Source organism: Oncorhynchus keta, chromosome 37 (assembly GCF_023373465.1).
Source record: "Oncorhynchus keta strain PuntledgeMale-10-30-2019 chromosome 37, Oket_V2, whole genome shotgun sequence".
In the NCBI taxonomy this organism is placed as follows: Eukaryota; Metazoa; Chordata; class Actinopteri; order Salmoniformes; family Salmonidae; genus Oncorhynchus; species Oncorhynchus keta.
Genome location: NC_068457.1, coordinates 1,684,031 through 1,702,747, shown reverse-complemented (window position 1 = coordinate 1,702,747; position 18,717 = coordinate 1,684,031). Strand labels below are relative to the sequence as shown.

At 45.2% G+C, this 18,717-nt stretch overlaps 1 protein-coding gene across 8 annotated transcripts in view; it reads right to left on the bottom strand.

The window, feature by feature from the left end:
- Nucleotides 1-471: 471 nt before the first annotated feature.
- LOC118370052 (chromodomain-helicase-DNA-binding protein 6-like) overlaps nucleotides 472-18,717 on the bottom strand; it is a 90,720-nt gene continuing 72,474 nt past the window's right edge. For 6 of the 8 annotated variants that reach the window (XM_035754825.2, XM_035754824.2, XM_035754822.1 and 3 more), the window contains 13 exons: nucleotides 18,301-18,430; nucleotides 17,941-18,019; nucleotides 17,783-17,837; nucleotides 17,215-17,524; nucleotides 16,564-16,772; nucleotides 13,273-15,249; nucleotides 11,414-11,565; nucleotides 9,910-10,128; nucleotides 9,219-9,767; nucleotides 7,981-8,169; nucleotides 7,569-7,712; nucleotides 5,335-5,439; nucleotides 472-5,136 (listed from right to left, as the gene is read on the bottom strand). In XM_035754825.2, coding sequence (XP_035610718.1) covers nucleotides 4,081-5,136; nucleotides 5,335-5,439; nucleotides 7,569-7,712; nucleotides 7,981-8,169; nucleotides 9,219-9,767; nucleotides 9,910-10,128; nucleotides 11,414-11,565; nucleotides 13,273-15,249; nucleotides 16,564-16,772; nucleotides 17,215-17,524; nucleotides 17,783-17,837; nucleotides 17,941-18,019; nucleotides 18,301-18,430 — 5,174 coding nt within the window. In that variant the 3' untranslated portion in view covers nucleotides 472-4,080. Of the gene's footprint in view, nucleotides 5,137-5,334; nucleotides 5,440-7,568; nucleotides 7,744-7,980; nucleotides 8,170-9,218; nucleotides 9,768-9,909; nucleotides 10,129-11,413; nucleotides 11,566-13,272; nucleotides 15,250-16,563; nucleotides 16,773-17,214; nucleotides 17,525-17,782; nucleotides 17,838-17,940; nucleotides 18,020-18,300; nucleotides 18,431-18,717 lie in introns of those variants that run through there. The other 2 variants (XM_035754823.1, XR_004822728.1) reach the window with 2 other exon arrangements.

Here is an 18,717-nt window from a genome sequence, read left to right as displayed (position 1 = left end):
CAGACAAAGGAAAAGTATCTCTGCCTGTCGTCCGTGAGAATTTTTTGTGAAGTGTCCGAGTGTTGGGTTACGGTTGCTGAGCTTTGATTGGACAATCACTGTTCAGGAGCGGAGATTAGCAAAGGGTAAATTAAGTAGTTTACTGTGATTGTTTTCAATTAAATGCAGTGCATTCGTAACCTAACCATTATGAAACTTCCATTTGATAAAATAAGCCTCACATGGCAAATTAGCCATTACATTTTTTTATGACCAAATTCAACACCGACCTCCATAGAAAAATTCCTCACGTCAGCTTATTTTCGTGGACAGATTTTGGACTGAGTAAAACCTCTTGCGTCGCCTTTTCCTCTCTGGTTTAACTAGTAGCTAGCAGATGGTTGATCATATGGGCAAATCCTACTCCCGAGCTTCTCGCTTAAACTAGCTGCTGCTAGCAGTATGTTGAGAAATGAATACCCCTTCACTTGATGAAAGTTGAAAGTAATCTTTTATTGTACAATAAAAGATCACATACCATGTTCTGAGTTATGTGATTGGTCCACAAGGGAATATTGGAGCTAGTTCAACAATTATTTTTTATCCACAACTCTGTTAATGTAGCTTACATCAGCCAGTACTTTTCTTTTGAAGCATGATGTTCCCACCCACGGTGCACTTTGTTCAATGTAGCTTTACAGTAAACCCATTTAGTGAACACTGGCTTTGACTGTATGGGCTGAAAACGAAGGTCCTAATCTGTCAGTGGTCCTTATGCAAGGAGCTGTTGAACAGAAACTTGAAGCATGCATGCAGACACACGCAGAGTGGTCTGCCATCTCTGCAACTTGGATTGTGGTCATTTTCAGGGCCTATATAACCAGCATGTCCAGGCATGCAATCACAACACACATAGCATGGCATTGGAAAGCCAGAGCCTGTATCTTTCCTCTGACATGCAAATACATAACAGAATTGATGAATAGGGCCTGGCGCCTAGTGTCTGACCTGACTGCAGAAATAGGTTATAGTACAATTCAGTCCAAAGTTCAAAGAAACAATTGACCCCATCCCAATGACCCACAATCTATGGCACATGTTAAGTGCGTTATACCTTTTCAGGAAAAGTTATAACATTTATGTATGCCACAGGTGATGGCAAAAAAAAATACAACAAACATTCTAAAATGTGAAAAGGGCAAGCAAGCCTTAGAAGCGTGACTGTCGTCCCTCTGACCCCTTTAACGTTACACACCAGGCATAAACATGAAAATGCTTAGACAAGACTTGTACAATAAATACATATGAGATACATGACTTGAAATCAATCTGACCGTTCCATAAATTTACCAAAGACTAAATGAAAAGAAAACACAGTAAAATTATTTCATGAAATGAAGACTGAATAAATATTAATTGACCTTCAACTGTAGTCACATACTGCACCAATTAGTTGTTTTTCAAGTTTTCACATACAAGCAAAGTAATAGAAAATTGGTGTGGGCTGGTGTCTTGAGTTCTAATAATCCACTTTATATTACTCAGCCAATGGTAGTGGAATATTGGATCCAACATGCAGAATAGGTCTACAATTGGATGAGCATTGGTTTTAACATCACATCCACTTCAGTTGTATACATACCATGCACCATTGATGTGTGTACGAAAACTGAAAGCCTGTTAAGTGAATATAAGCATGTGAAAAGCTTGTCGTTTGAGTGAAACAAGGGGACCCTCAGACATGACCAATCAGGAATTGCATGGCACCCTTCACATTGATTACATTAGATATGATTGGAATAGGTTCAGGGATGTTTCTGCACTAGTACTTCAGCCTAGATGTAATAAATTATGTAAATCAAACCAAATCTCAGAGGCACTGATGAGAAAACAGGAATAATTCATTGTTCTCCATTGTGCTTTGGAAGATTGTTTGAGTCACTTCATAGAGTAAGTGAATTGGACCATAAAGATAACTTTGAAGAAAATCTTTCAATCACTGCAGTGACTGATACCAGCAAATGTCCAAATGCTGGTTTTACACATTACCAAAGTATGTACTCATACAACTGAAGGGGCATTTAAAACAAAATAAACAACATTATTTTGATATATAACTTCCAATATGGAGATGTAACAAAACATCTATATAAATATATATATATCTATATATATATAAATATATATATATATATCTATATATAACACTAGCTAAATAAGGCATTTTACTTTTAATATAATCAACTAAGTTGAAAGAAAAATGTCATATTTGGTGAAAGTTTGGCAAAACAAATGAATTGTATAGTCACAAGTTGTGACAAGGCAACAATAACATGTCTTCCAACAAAGAAAGATGACGCTAGAGCGAGAGATAGAAATACAGCTCTAGAACAAAACGTCACCCATGGGACAGGTTGTGCAAGTGTGCGCATGCATGTACACACACACAAATAAAAGCTTAATAGACAGAATACAGGTAAACATTCACCAAAAGGACACTTTTCTAATATGATTTTTTTTTTCCACAAACAAAAAGAGAAGTCAAGTTGTTACACTTAGAAGCCAAGTCTAAAACATATACCCCAAAAAACAGACCCTGTTGTAAAATGGAGAATAAAATCAGCTTTTGCATCCATTTAGTGTAGTACATTATGTTAAATACAATAAACACTGGTACTGATTTTGTCATTTCCCCCCAACGTCAAGGGACATAATGGAGAAAACTAAAAATGTGCTGTGCATGTAAACAAAAGGAACAGCAACATACAGCTAAATAGATTGACATTTTTTAACATTCTGAGTATGACCTAGTCTACAGGAGTTTTAAATGCTTATAAGGGAAGAAAAGGAGACCACGAAGCCTTTAAAACAACGAGGCACTCTGCCACTGCTTTACATACAGTATTTGTGATCAAACAACTAACTTTTCCCTAACACTGGAAAGGCGGATGGGAATGGACATATTATATTTATATTTTGCACATCCCCCACCACCCCTTTCTCTTAATGAAGTAGCCTCTGTGTGCTTGTCCCAGAGCCCTCTGTGAGCTCTCAACAGAGCCCTCTGTGACAGACTGTCTATGGTACCTCTTCACTGCTCCCACACTGACACAGATGATCACATCCCAAAGTCACTTTGTGAGATTAGATATTTTAAAGCATTATCAAAACTCAGGATTAGTCTTTGCCTTTTTACATTTTTTTTTAGTGGCTGTCGTACTGAATATGTGTTCTCTCGATTGGTTATACTAGCATCATTGTTTCTCTAAATCTGTTATACGCAGTGTTGTTTGTCTATTTTCCCTTTAAAAATGTTTTACATAGCAGTAACAAGACAAACAAAATAGGGATCGACAAAAGCTGTCCTATTCAGAACTTCTTAGCAGCAGTTATGCTACTAATCAAACTTGGGACTGCAAGTTACCTTGCATGAATTGATATAACAAGTACTACATTCAACACATTTTAAAGGACCTTCAAATAAAATTGCTATTAGTTTTAGGCTTTCGGGACATTAAACAACTTTAATGGGATATTCACATTCCTTAATTAACACCCATCAAGGAAACTGAGGGGTCAGTAATCACTAAACGGCTACATCGTTCTTGGTTGTGATCATTAGGCACCAAATGGATAAAAAAACGGACTGAAAAAGGGTGGGACTACTTGATAAGAAACACATTTTCATTTTCCATTGAAACCGTTTGACAATGTTCTCCATTGCATGCCCTAATGAACACAACCCGCAATCTTTATCCTCTTCAGTCAAACAGGCTCCCGGCTTTACCTTTTTGCAACCAGGACATACCAGGCTTCTAAATGATGTAGCAGACCGTCAAGGATGCTTGAATTGTTATAACCATGTAACAACATTGAGTAATTCCTCCCTTCGCAAGTGTGTGTTTGCATCTCTTTCATGAAGTTCTTGAATGGAGCACGTGTGGGCATATATAAGATAATCACAAATTTGCTACAGGGCAGATCCATAAAAAATAAGTGGATAATAAAAGTATTTACATACAAATGAAGGTACTTACACACCACAAACTTAAAACTGTTGCACAGTAAGAAAGCGGTGGGAGAAGAAGTATTTTGTGAAGTCTACTCTGCCCCCCTTGACACGCTCTCCTCCTCAGGCAGTTTTTCCTCCTCCATCAAGCTAATCTCCATCGTTCCTCTCTCCTCTTCAACGTTCTTCTTGGGGTTTACCTCTGGAGGATCATGGGAGTCGTGTCCCGTGCCCTCCTCCTGAATGCTGTCCTCCGTCTGCTCCCTGTCCTCTGGCCCAGCCTGGTCAGCCGTTCTCTCCCCAGTCTGGCCATCACTGTGTTTTTTCGGAGGCCCACTGTCCGTCTGTAAGTGGCTGTGGCTGCCTGCCTCCACCACCACCACCACCACCCCTTCCTCCCTTGTTCTTTTCTTCTTCGTCTTTGGGCTGCTGGAGGAGTCTGCAGGCGGCATGCCTGGCAGCGCCATGACGCCCCCGTGCGGGAGGAACATGTGAGGGTACAGCAGTCCATGGGACATCCCCGGGATGAGGAAAGGGTTGAAGGCCTGGTGGCTGCCACTGCTGGTCGCTGTGGTGGTGGTGATGGCCGCAATGCTGTGGCTGCCCATCGCGCCTTGCTGCTTTTCCTCCCTCTTTCTCTCTGTGCCAGACTGAATGCCGGAGCCCTCGGCCCCTGTGCTCGAAGATGCCTGGCCGGGGCCTCGAGAGGGGCTACTGGCCGCTGAGGAGGAGGCCGCAGTGGTGGTAACTGCAGCCGTGGAGGAGGAGGTGGAAGCGGAGCAGGTGGGCGGCAAACCCATCAGCCCCTGAACGCTGAACATGTGGGGGGCGCCATGTATGCCGTGGAGCATCATAGGCAGCATGCTCAGACCATTCTTTGAGTCTTCACCGGCGGACACAGCAAAGCCATGGGGGAATCCCATCAAGCCTGTGAGTGGGATGCCCTGGACATTGCGGAGGTTCTGGAGGCTGACCAGGTCCATGCTGCCGATCAGGCCGCCGTTCATACAGAGCGGGCCCATGGGAGACTCGGAGAGGAGGGGCTTGGGCATCTCGCTGCGGGGACGACGGCCCCGGCGGCGGGGCCCCTGGTCGCGGCACACGGGCTCAGTGAGGATGCGGGTGAACTTGCCCTCAGGAAGAAAACCCTGGAAAAACAAGGCATTAGCTTAAGGAAAATGCAGGGATGGTTTTGAAGGACATCTGTAATCTGTGAGGCAGTAGGTTCTGACAACTGCACTATTCAAGATGAGTAAATGTCTAATTAAAAATGGAAACATTCTAATGAAACTATTTGATGGGGCATTTATGTGGATATGAGAGAGTGAAAATGCCATGCTACTCACAGAGTGTTTCACTACATCTGCCCAGTCAGGTGCCACGCAGTACTCAGTATTTGCATCCAGCCATCGTGAAAGCTCCTTGATTGCTGGAGCCATAGCACCCCCAAGCTACAGCACAGAAGAATACAGCCCTCAATGAGTTCTTGTACACACACACACACATAGCATAAATATGAATGATGCATTTGTGTATAATTCAGGCAAACGTTACATGTAATGCAAATTTTGTTAGGCTATGTCTTAAAGAAGTGTTTAAGAGAAGCATCTTCATTCACCTGTTAACCACGGGCAAAGAAATGCCAGTAGCTAGGCTTTTAAACATTTGGCGAAATAATTAAGCGAATATTGTAATTGTAAGTACAAATAAAAAGCCCTTAGTCGTATAATAACTTTTCATTTACCCAATATTTTTTTTATTTTATATTGCAGAAAGAATGTTGCCTCCAATGTAATTGTCTGCATCATTTCCAATCCCACATATTTTTGGGGTAAATATATATATCCATACACGCATGCATATATATATACACATATATACATACACATACCTATATGGACATACATACTTTTTTAAAGAATATACCTTTATTATTATTCCCCGCAAACCCTACCCCCAATTGAAGTAAACTAATAAACACTTCTGCTTCTACCTTCAATCCATACACATTCTACTTTACAATAGTTCTCTCTTGTTTGTTCTTAGTCCTTCCTCTATTTCTGATGTCCATCCAGTTTGATTTCTATTTGTAACTATGCTATTTCACAAAAGTTCCGAACCTATATATATTCTACAGATCCCGTATGCTTTACATTGTTTATCTTGTTATTAGTCCCACCCTTCAGCTCCATTCAACACCTCCCATCTGTCTCTCAACATCATCCATTTCGGATTTCTACTTGCCATATATTTTTCAACTGTGCTGTGATGCTTCACAAAATAATTGAACCTTCCTATTCTCATTGCTTCTACAGATTGTAAAAAACAAATATTTTTTTTAACTAAAATAATTATTAAATTATTGATTGATTGACTATGGCTTTTCTAATCACCCAGTATTGCTATCTGTAGTGTTAGTTCCATCCCAATCTCTGTCGATGCTTTTGTCACAAAAATGATTGGGTTAAACAGCAAATACCCACGCATGGTGTAGCCAACAACTCACAGACAGCGTACCGTAGGTGAGATTATTGATAAGAACAAGATTTATTTGTCAACTGGCATTCATGGTCAAATTGCTGCAAAGAAAACACTACTAATAGACACCAATAATAAGAAGAGACTTGCTTGGGCCAAGAAACACGAGCAATGTACATCGGTGGAAATGTCATTTGGTCTGATGAGTCCAAATTTGAGATTTTTGGTTCCAACCGCAGTGTCTTTCTGACGTAGAGTAGGTGAACTCTGCATGTGTGGTTCCCACCGTGAAGCATGGAGGAAGAGGTGTGATGTTTTGGGGGTGCTTTGCTGGTAACACCATCAGTGATTAGTTTAGAATTCAAGGCACAGTTAACCAGCATGGCTACCACAGCATTCTGCAGCAATACACCATCTCATCTAGTTTGCGCTTAGTGGGACTATCATTTGTTTTTCAACAGGACAATGTCCCTACACACCTCCAGGCTGTGTAAGGGCTATTTGACCAAGGAGGAGAGTGATGGAGTGCTGCTTCAGATGACCTGTCATGCACAATCACCCGACCTCAACCCAATTGAGATGGATTGGGATGAGGTGGACCGCAAGGTGAAGGAAAAGCAGTGGGAACTCCTTCAAGACTGTTGGAAAAGCATTCCAAGTGAAGATAGTTGAGAGAAATACCAAAAGTGTGTAAAGGTGTCATCAATGCAAAGGGTGGCTACTTTGAAGAATCTCAAATATATTTTGATTTGTTAACAGTTGTTTGGTTACTACATGATTCTTCCATATGTGTTATTTCATAGTTTGGATGTCTTCACTATTATTCTACAATGTATAAAATAGTAAAAATAAAGAAAAAACCCTTGAATGAGTAGGCGTGTCCAAACTTTTGACTGGTACTGTATCTATTTCACCGACCCCAAATATTATCCACCAATCAAACATATTTTGTTTACAAAAAAATATAAAAGTTTCCCCACAATTAGCTGTTTCCATCAGGTACAGTACTCTCATAAAAATGGTGGGATGGAAACATGGTTAATGTCAGTGATGTTATGTGTGCATCAGTGTTCGGTGTGTGCATTTGAGTCGAAATAGTTACCCTGCGGCCAGTGCTCCTGTGGACCACTGGCACCCTCTCCTCCCCTGTTAGGGAGTTGACATCCAACTTGGTGGGGTCTTTACAGCGATGCCGCCTCTGCTTGGGCCGCTCCACAAAGCTGTGCAGAATCGCTGAGCCAGGAGACTGAAACCCCAGATTTGGCAAGAAAAGCACACTACTCCAAATGATATTCACTTACTTTAAAACATACTATAAAACCAAACTATAAAACCAGCTGGTGAGTTGAACCATTCGTAACAGAAACATTCTCAAAGTTCACAAGTTTTTCAGAAATCCCAGTTTCCTCCTGCTTATTCCCTTTTGAATCCAGGAATCATCAAACTGGGATTTCACTAAAGTAAAGGGAATTTGAAGAATGGATAAGATGAATGTGCATGGAGGATCAACTCACCGGTGCGAAAGTGGGCACCTCCATGCTACAGTTGGGATTCTGTCGCAGCCATTCCATCAAGCCATTGTTGGCAGCCTCTCTGTCGATGGCCACCACCTCTGACAGGGTGGGGGTGGAGGTTCCCGGGGGGCGCTCAGGTGGGGAGGAGGTAGACGACACTGCAGAATGGCTGGTGACTTCTACCCTGCCCTGTAGAGGAAAAAAACACAGGGAAACAAATAGATGTATTTAATTCCCAACTCAACACTAGTATGAAGTGCTTGTGATTAGTGTTGCCCAGTATAACGAAACTCGATACTAGAACAATACTAGAACATGAAAAACTGCTTGTTACTTTCAGTACTTCTGTCAAATATGTCTCACGTCGTGTACTGATTGAGAGGACCAAGTCTGTCTATCATTGCAGCTGATGTCCCGTACCTCATGCCTGCACCACTTACTCATTGCTAGAGCAGAGTGTCTAGGCAGCACCATGTTAGCTCTCCACTCAAGCTGCACAGAAGTTAACACACTTGAATTATTTTGAAACTAAAGATACCGGTAGCTTCCAGCTTTGTAGAATAACTTTCTATGCAAGTCACAGCTGAACTGACAACCATTCACAATCCTAATACTATGGGATATAAAAAATATAAAAACACAAAATATGCTGATTTCAAAACTTGTCAACAAAAACGTAATGAACTCACAACAATCTCTCACTCACGTCCAAAGATACTGTAGCAACCCTGACTTATAAGCTGTGCTTTTGTAGCACAGTCAATTTCCGCAGGGCTAACGGCAAGAATGTTGAGGGTTCTTGCCGGATTCCCTGCCTGTTTCATTACATTGGTGTCAGAAGTGAAACTTCGAAACTCAAAAGATGCCCAACTATTGAACAGAGCAATCGCTGAGGTTATCTGTCTGGATTAAATGCCATTCTGTGACTATGGCTAATACGCCTTTTCTGCCATGGTATCGTTTTGGTATCAAGTATTGTGACGGTATTGAGTTTGTGATACTAAAACTGGTATCGTGACAACACTACTAGTGATACGCTATAGTACAACCTTTATTGCAAATTAATTGCCTCCAAGCACCAAACCACAAGAGTCAACTGTATTGTCCTTCCCCCTGAACTTGGTAGGGGGACAGGTCCACAGTAATTATCATCAAAACCAGGTGGTGCAGAAAACTAGTACCATTAAGCTGGCTCTTTTTCTGTTCACAAAACCAAAATAAATATTGACTTGACAAACCTGTTTTTCCTGCACATGCATTCCTCTGCTCTTGACAAACCCGATGTCAACCGCCTCCACGTTTCTCCGTCTGCCTCTCCTCCGGCGCATGATTGCGTCGTCACACCTCAGGTTGCCATTGACAATTTGGCCGGTGACGTGGTGGATGAGACCTGCCTGCAGGATCCCGGCCATGTCCTTCCCCACTGAACCCTGCATGGCGCTCATGGCGGGCAGTTTTCGGGCAACGGGGTGGACCTGGTGACTCATGTGGCCTACAGTGGCTGCCGCGTCGCCCCCAATGCCCAGATCCCCGGCCTTGGAGAGGTCCATGGCCGCCTCCTGCCAGCCGTTGAGCAGCAGCGCCCCACCACTGTTCGACACGGTTACAGGTATATTCTCCCCTGTGTGGCACTGCTTACTGAGCACCTCTGCCTTGTATTCAAACGCACGCCTACCCCGCTTTAGTTCAGGCAAATAGGGCGGCGCCACCAGCCTCTCCTGCAAGAGAGGCAAGGATGTCAACCTCCAGCCTCCCTGGCTGCATTCTCCGGCATCTCTTGACTTGTACTGAACAGGATGGAAATGGAAGAGTGGAAAAATATTCATGAATACTGACAATAGACTGGCGAATATCCACAAAAACGTCACAAAAGAAGGATTTCAACACCGATGGTTATGAAGGGACAGAAGATGAACATGGGCTAGTCACCTTGGGAAGGCGGGTTACAGGAGGGGCTGGGATGTTGAGGTTAAGGCTCTGGGATGGTTGTACCCTGGCTGAAATGAAGCCAGCCCTCTGGTGCACAATGTTAGGCACACAGGTGTTTGCCAGAGAGCTAGGGGAGTCATACTGCTGGCTGGAGGAGGGCCACTTCCCCTTCAAGATGGCGTGACAGATGCTGTCCAGGCGGTTGATGATCACCCGATCCTGCAACGCAAAGGAGCACAAAAAAGTACCACGCATTATTCCCCTGGATCCCAGTATATGGCTTAGCTGCAAAGTCAAAATTGGCTATATCGTGAAAATGTACACTACATTATAATAGGTATGTGGACACGTGCTCGTTAAACGTCTCATTCCAAAACCCTGGGCATTAACATGGAGGTGGTCCCCACTTTGGTGCTAGAACATCCTCCATTCTTCTGGGAAGGCTCTTGTGGCTGAATGGAAGCATTAGTTAGGTCGGGAACTGATTTTGGGCGATTAGGCCTGGCTCAGTCAGCGTTCCAATTCATCCCAAAGGTGTTCGATGGGGTTGAGGTCAGGGCTCTGTACAGGCCAGTCAAGTTATTCCACACCGATCTCGACAAACCATTTATGTATGGACCTTGGTTTGGGCACGGGGGCATTGTCATGCTGAAACAGGAAAGGGCCTCCCCTAAACTGTTGCCACAAAGCTGGATGCACAGAATTGTCTAGAATGTCATTGCATGCTGTAGCGTTAACACTTCCCTTCACTGGAACGAAGGGGCCTAGCCCAAACCATGAATAACAGCCCCAGACCATCATTCTTCATCCACCAAACTTTACAGTTGGCACTATACATTTGGGCAGTTTGCGTTCTCCAGGCATCCCACAAACCTAGATTCGTCCATCAAACTGCCAGATGGTGAAGTAAGAGACATCAATCCAGAGAATGCTTTCCACTGCTCCAGCCGACGTATGGAATTGCGCTCGGCCATGGAAACCCATTTCATGAAGCACCCGACGAACAGTTCTTGTGCTGATGTTGCTTCCAGAGGCCGCTAGGAACTCGGTAGTGAGTGTTGCAACCCAGGACAGACCATTTTTATACACTACGCACTGCAGCTCTCGGCGGCCCGGTTCTGTGAGCTTGTGTGGCTCTAGCAGGGAAGACATTTGACAAACTGACTTGTTGGAAAGGTGGCTTCCGATGACTGTGCCATTCTTCTGTAAGGCCATTCTACTGCCAATGTTTGTCGATGGAGATTGCATGGCTGTGTGCTCGATTTTATACACTTGTCAGCAAGGGTGTGGCCGAAATAGCCAAATCTACGAATTTGAAGGCGTGTCAGCTTTTGGTCTTAATTAAACATAAGGTTATGGAAATATGTCTAAGGATCAGTTTGAAAATCTGATTTTGGGAGAAATTGTTATACCCTAATCAGATAGTGTCAATCAATTCCCCTGGGCTAACATGAAATGGAAACTTTTCAAGGCAGTTGGCAGGTCAACTCGCCATGTACCATACCTTTGGCCACTCGGAGAAGGAGTAGAGGGCTTTTTCCTGCAGCAGCTGGGCGATGGTGGGCTCCCGCGCGTCCTGCAGACTGTCAGGCATCTCACACATGGACATGGGGACGGCAAACTGTGCCACCTCCACATAGCTGTCCACTACAGAGACTGTGGAGAGAGACAGTGACACAGTGCACAACACAAGATCTCAACTACAGGGCATCTGGAGAAGGTGGTAGAAAGGTCATTTTCAATGCTACATGTTTGAAGCCCGCTAAAACCAAAAGCCACAGCAATTTTTGTTTCATATTTTTTTTCTGTTATATGAGTCCATCTTAACAGCTGTAGGCTACCTAGAGTTTTTCCATATACATACAGTACCCATCAAAAGTTTGGACACACCTACTCATTCAAAGGGTTCTCTTTATTTTTGCTATTTTCTACATTTCAGACATCAACTATGAAATAACAAATATGGAATCATGTAGTAACCAAAAAAGTTAAACAAATAAAAATATATTTGAGATTCTTCAAAGCAGCCACCCTTTGCCTTGATGAATACTCTTGGCATTCTCTCAACCAGCTTCAAGAGGTAGTCACCCGGAATGCATTTCAATTAACAGGTGTGTCTTCTTAAAAGTTAATTTGTGGAATTTCTTTCCTTCTTAATGTCTTTGAGCATCATTTGTGTTGTGACAAGGTAGGGGTGGTATACAGAAGGTATACAAAGACTAAGTTCATATTTTGGCAAGAACAGCTCAAATAACCAAAGAGAAACAGTCCATCATTACTTTAAGACATGAAGGTCAGTCAATGCGCAAAAATGTCAAGAACTTAAAAAGTTTCTTCAAGTGCAGTCCCAAAAACCAAAAAGCGCTATGATGAAACTGGCTCTCAGGAAGACGGCCACAGGACAGGATATGTTCATTAGAATAACAGCACCTCAGATTGCAGCCCAATTAGGCCTCCGTGGTCGATTTGCTGCAAAGAAATCGCTACTAAACAACACCAATAAGAAGAGACTTGCGGCCAAGATACACGAGCAAAGGACATTAGACAAGTGGAAATCTGTCCTTTGGTATGATGAGTCCAAATTTGATATTTTTTTGTTCCAACCGCTGTGTCTTTGTGAGACGCACATGGGGTTCCCACCGTGAAGGTGTGATGGTGCTTTGCTGATGAATGTCAGTGATTTGTTTAGAATTCAAGGCACACTTAACCAGCATGGCTACCACAGCATTCTGCAGCGGTACGCCATCCCATCTGGTTTGGGCTTAGTGGGTCTATCATTTGTTTTCAGGACAATGACCCGACACACCTCCGGGCTGTGTAAGGGCTATTTGACCAAGAAGGAGAGTGATGAACTGCTGCAGCAGATGACCTGGCCTCCACAATCACCCGACCTCAAACCAATTGAGATGGTTTGGGATGAGTTAGACCACAGAGTGAAGGAAAAGCAGCCAACAAGTACACAGCATATGTGGGAACTCCTTCAAGACTGCTGGAAAAGCATTCCAGGTGAAGCTGGTTGAGAGAATGCCAAGAGTGTGCAAAGCTGTCATCAAGGCGAAGGGTAGCTACTTTGAGGAATCTAAAATACATTTGATTTGTTTAACACTTTTTTGGTTACTACATGATTCCATAGGTGTTATTTCATAGTTTTGATGTCTTCAACACTATTCTACAATGTAGAAAATAGTTTTTTTTAAATAAAGAAAAACCCTTGAATGAGAAGGTGTGTCCAAACCTTTGATTGGTACTGTGTGCGTACGTACAAGACAGACGTACAGACGTACAGACAGACGTACAGACAGAACCTTATTTTTGTCCAGTTCATATCACTATTTTGGATGCATGTAAAACTACCTTCATTACCTGGAGTTTGGGGCCTCTCCTCCTTGATCTTGTCCTTTACCTCCAGCAGCACCTCTGTCTGCTCCAGTTTGGGCGTGAGGACAGTCCTGTCAGGCTCCAGTATGTCTGACTTGCTCTCAGAGCTCTCTGGGTCCAGAGGGAACTCAAGTTTGATCTGTGACACTCCAGCCACACGTGGGGACAGTGGTGGCTCAGGCTGGGGCCTGGGGACTGAGGAGGATGGGGGCAGAGTATATGTAGCATCAACAGTGGGGAGTGTGTGTTCGCTTAAAGTGCTCTCTGCTTCGGCCGGCCCCTCGAAGGCCGCTTCTTGATCTACGTCGTACTGCTCCAACGGCCCTGTGAATGGTCCTTCTGGTGCTTTGTCTTTACCGAAGTCTTCCAGAGGACCATCCACTGGGTCCTTCTCCTGGGAATCCATGGGCGATATCTCCAAGGGTTCTTCAGCCTGTCCCTCTAGAAGCCCCTCCTCCACTAGCCCTAAGGGCCTCTCTAGAGCCACCTGACATGACTCCACTGGAGAGCCCATTCCCATCCCATAGCAGGGCTCCTCTTGGAGAGTGTCCTCGCATGGTATACATGAGGTCTCCAGGCCCTGCTCCAGCCCCACCAGACTAGGACTGTCCACAGACATCTCCTCTTTGTCAAACTCAAAGGACACATCCCTCTCTGCCTCCCTCTTGTCGGGGCTGGGCACGTGGGCGACAGTGTCAGAGTCACTCAACTTCTCCTCTGGCTGCTCGACATCACCCTGGTTGTGGTGGTGGGGGTGCAAGGTCATATGGGACAGCGACAGGTGCGGAGGGGTGGTGTAGGAAGGAAGGGGGCTGGCGGAGAGGTTTGTGTGCTCTGCAGCAGGCTCCTCCTCGCTCACGTCAATGTTCTTGAACAGCATGAAACTGGAGGGCAGCGGCTCCCCTGGGTCGCTCCGGGATGAGGGTATACCTAGGCAGTCGTCAAGCACTCCCCCTGCTCCGTCCTCCCTTCCCCCGTCTCCTGGCTGCTCCTCTGTGTCCAGGAACTCTGTATCAAGGTCTGGTGCCCCCAGGATGGGGTCGGCCTCGTTGAACATGCCCACGACATCTGCTGTGCCTGTGTGGTCAGTGCTCTCCCAGGGCACCTGCAGCTCCTGTTCCAGCTCCAGCAAGGGGGCCATAAGGCCATTCTCTTCCGAGGAGCCCACCAGCACGTCGCTGCGCAGCTTGCCTGAGATGATCGGGTCCATGTCGGCCGACTGCTCGCTGGTCAGCTCCCCCTGCACACCATACGAGTTGAGCATGCTCTGGCCGCCCTGCGCTGAGTTGAAGGGGAACCCATTGAAGGCCTCCTTGGTAGACTTACCATGGAGGGAATCTGAGGCCAGGCCCTCATGCTGCAGTGATGCCAGTTCCAATGACTCATCCAGAGGGGGGCAAACCAGGAAGCCCTCCCTTGGCCCAGACACCATACCTAGGCTGCCACCGGGGCCCGTGCCCACTATCTCTGGCGGGTGACCGTGGACGTTCGGGTGAGAATGGAAGTGGATCGAAGAGGAGGGGATGGCTTGGTGACCGTACTCCGGCGGCTGGGGAGAGTGGCATTGGCCGAGGCCTGTCTCACAGATGCAGCAGGGGTGGTGGTGCGGTGAGGGGGCCATGCCTGCGTGGTGCACACTGGGTTGGTAGCCCTGGTGATTCTCCTTCTGGACGTAGTTGCGGTGGGCCTCCAGGAAAGATAGCTGCGGGTCGTTAAGGATGTAGTAGTCAGTGCGGCTGAGGCCGTGGCGGGCCGCTCCAATCAGGAGGTCGCGGTCGTGCTTGCCACACTCCCACCACACAGGCAGGTAGAGGCTGGGCCGACACAGCTGCAGCCGCGGGCCCAGCAGTGGATGGCGCAGCACCTGCTCCCTGACCTTGCGCAGCAGCTCGATGCGGTAGAGGGTACGTGCTGCTCGCTCCTCTGTGATGGGCTCCACAAACAGGTTGTGGTCCAGAGGCCCTGACAGACAGATGGACGGCTTACTTTCGTATAAACAGTAGAATTAAAATCACACCATTGCAATGTCACTACTACAGTATAAATAATACTAATCATGTCAAATCTACCACCATGCTTTTCAAAGCACAGCTAAAATAAGCTAAATAGTGAACTATCCCTTTAAGACACATTCCTTTGGCAGAGACGATTGTTAAAGGCTGAGTAAGTCGTTTTAGAAGGTTGCAGGACACATTACTAACCAACAACTGTTGCAAATCCCAATAAAAATACATCACGTAATTACTTTCCTTGCTTTGTCTAACTACACTATCTTGAATATAGTAAATACGTTTTGTGGTTCAGAGTGCAGTATTTATTTAGTTTCATAAAACAAAAGTACGCAAGCAAGTTTCTCACTGGCTTTAGTCAGAGGGAGTAAGTGGCAAGTGCAGGGTGGTTGCCAAGAAACACGTGCCACGGAAGGGAGTACACGTCAGCATAGCACTACAAATCCAATGACTCCATGCTAGATTTGGGACGAACAATTAGCGTGAAAATTGGTCCCTTTCAGCCCGAGTGGTGCAGTGGTCTAAGGCATTGCATCTCAGTGCTAGAGGGGTCACTACAGGCCCTGGTTCAATTCCAGGCTGTATCACTACCGGCCGTGATTGGGAGTCCCATAGGGCGCTGCACAATTAGCCCTGCGTCTTCCGGTTTGGGTTTGGCCAGGATAGGCAGTCATTGTAAAATAAATATTTGTTCTTAATTATCTGGCTTGCCTAGTTAAATAAAAGGTTTAAAAAAGTCAATTTCCAGTTTGCTTAATTTTTTGTGCAGTGCGAACCCAACTGAGACCAGGTACACTTGTCATTATCCCCACACCACTAGACTACTGCAACAACATAAACCCTCACATTGATGCCACAAAAGAGAGTGTGTGTAGTTTCTGGATATTGATAAGCGATGGTCAAGGACGCACAGAAATTCCAAAGTGTGGAGTTTTTAGTTCAGATGATTTGTTTATAATATATGTGATCATACACTTGGGAGGCAGGCCCACCCACTGGGGAACCAGTCCCAGCCAACCAGAATTGAGTTTTCCCCACAAAAGACCTTTATTACAAACAGAAATACTCCTCAGCACTTTACATGTTGCATTTATATTTTTGTTCAGTGTACATTATGGCATTCCCTAGGGTGACAAATTCTGGTAACTTTCCAAAAATTCTGAGGTTATCCAGAAATCCTGTTTGGAGGATTCCTAATTTCCGGTTATTCCCTTCTTATTGCACCTTTAAGGGCAAGCTCTTGCATTGCCTCCTGTTGCGTCGTTACCTTCGTCCTTCCTGGGGGGCAATCTGCAGGCGGTGCGGCACATGGACACAAAGCTACTGAAGTATCTCTCCAGGCTCTCGTCGGTCTTCCTCTCCAACCGGGCAAAGGAGCGGAAAGGACTCCAGTCAAATGCTTTCTTCTCCGGGTCGTACACCACACCGAACGACGACACGGTGCGGTAGAAATCTGCTTGCTCACGCCGTGTCCACCTGCTCACAAAAACACAGGCCTTACCATTAACCTTTGATCAGGGGGGCATGCACTGACATGTGACTGCAGTACACGGAAGCCACAAGTCAGTTGTGGGTATCATACACAAAAGCAGTCTGGTTCCAGTAAATCATTTCCCCATTGAAGTCAAATATCTTAATCCAAATAATGTTACATTAGGTCTTTGACATGCACCATCTTTTAGGGGCATAGACAATGGAACCAGTCCAATTCCTCCTCTAGCCTCTTGAAGGATATGTTTTGTGAAAGGTAAATAGTGATAGTTCCACCTAGCTTATTGGAGAGCTAGCAGGAGACATCCTCGTATTGATATAACCATGCCTTACATATCGGTGAACATAGAGGGGGGGAAGGAGCTCGGAACCGAAAGGGAACGGGACCGAGCAGCACATAACGTAGGGGATCAATGGCATCACCCACCTTTGCTCAGACATCATCACCCACCTTCTCTGCCACTCCAGGAAGAGAGGGTCAGGTTCGGCGGCGGCCACCGTGCAACGCCTAATCTCCTCCCCCAGCTGCCAGGACATCGTCCCCAGGCCTGCCCCCAGCCCTTCAGGTAGCAGGAAGTCGTGGCGCAGCGGCTCGCGCCGCATGAAGCGCTGGTAGGCCGTGATGAGGCGACGTAGCCTGGCCGTAAGGGCAGGGCCGGCCGGCCACAGAGGGCGACCCTTTAGCTCCGTGCCCTCCTGGCCAAAGGTCTCCTGGACCATCTCCACTGAGAGTGTGTCTGCAAAGTAACAGCATCAGATCTATGCCTGTTAATCATATGCTTTTTATGACAAATTCTTACAATTAGGTGAAAAATATATTTTTGACAAAATTACATTACCTTCCTCGTAGAATAACCCACAGGAACACTTGCAGAAAATGAACTAGGTGGAACTTGGAGTTGGCAAAACCACTATAATCTTATGCACTCACAGATTCTCCAGTTTGTAAGGTGTTTTATGCAAGAATGCAAGCTGAAAGGTAGATGAACACTCACCTTGACCAACACTGTCATGCTTGTCCATTGCATCATTACTGGAGCTGGTTTCATCCTTTTGGAGAAAAAATAGACGATACATCACAACTCACCCTTTTTAGATATTAAATAATTGAATCCTTCATTTTCATTTAGCCGAGTCACTCGAGAGTCCATACCTTATTATCAACCTTTTCCACTCCTCCCTCCTCCTGATTGCATTCAGGATCATCTTTCACATCATCACTTTTGCAAGCACTAAACATTAACAATTAAGATAAAGACCACAGATTTAAATCACTTTCTCCATCACCAGACTCAGCATGACCACTCAGGATTTATTAATATATTTAGGGGAACTAGATCTAGGTATTGCTGATTACATTCAATTTTGGGGCTTAAAGCCATTAGTTGACATTCACATTTGTACACAGCACCTGAGATTTGGTACTGTGGATATTACTGTATGCTGTTTTTTTGGGGTCAATCCTTTAAAATGAGAATTGTGCCCTACGGTAAAGCGGGGGGTGGTTTCTTGCCTGTCAGTGAGGTCAGCCACCACCTCTCCTCCACTCTGCTCGGCTGAGAGCGCCGTGACGTCAGGCATGCCCACCCGCTCCAAGAAGCATAGCTCTGAGTCGGCCCGCATGGCATTGTATCGCTCATACCCTGAGGACACACACCAGGAGCCAGGGTTACTGAGCGCAGATGGTGATGATGGAAGTGGCTTTAGACTAAAATGTATGATCAATTAATCAATGACCAATAACTGATATATGGTAGGCCATTAATTACCAATCCTGATCCAAGATTTACAGAGCGAGCTACAGGCTTAAAACCTGACTCGGCTAATCGACTGATCACCAGGACTTTTAGTTGATTCAGGTGTTTTAGTGCTGGAACCAAACTTGCACACCCTGAAATTCTCTAGGACCAAGGTTGATGTTGGATCCTTT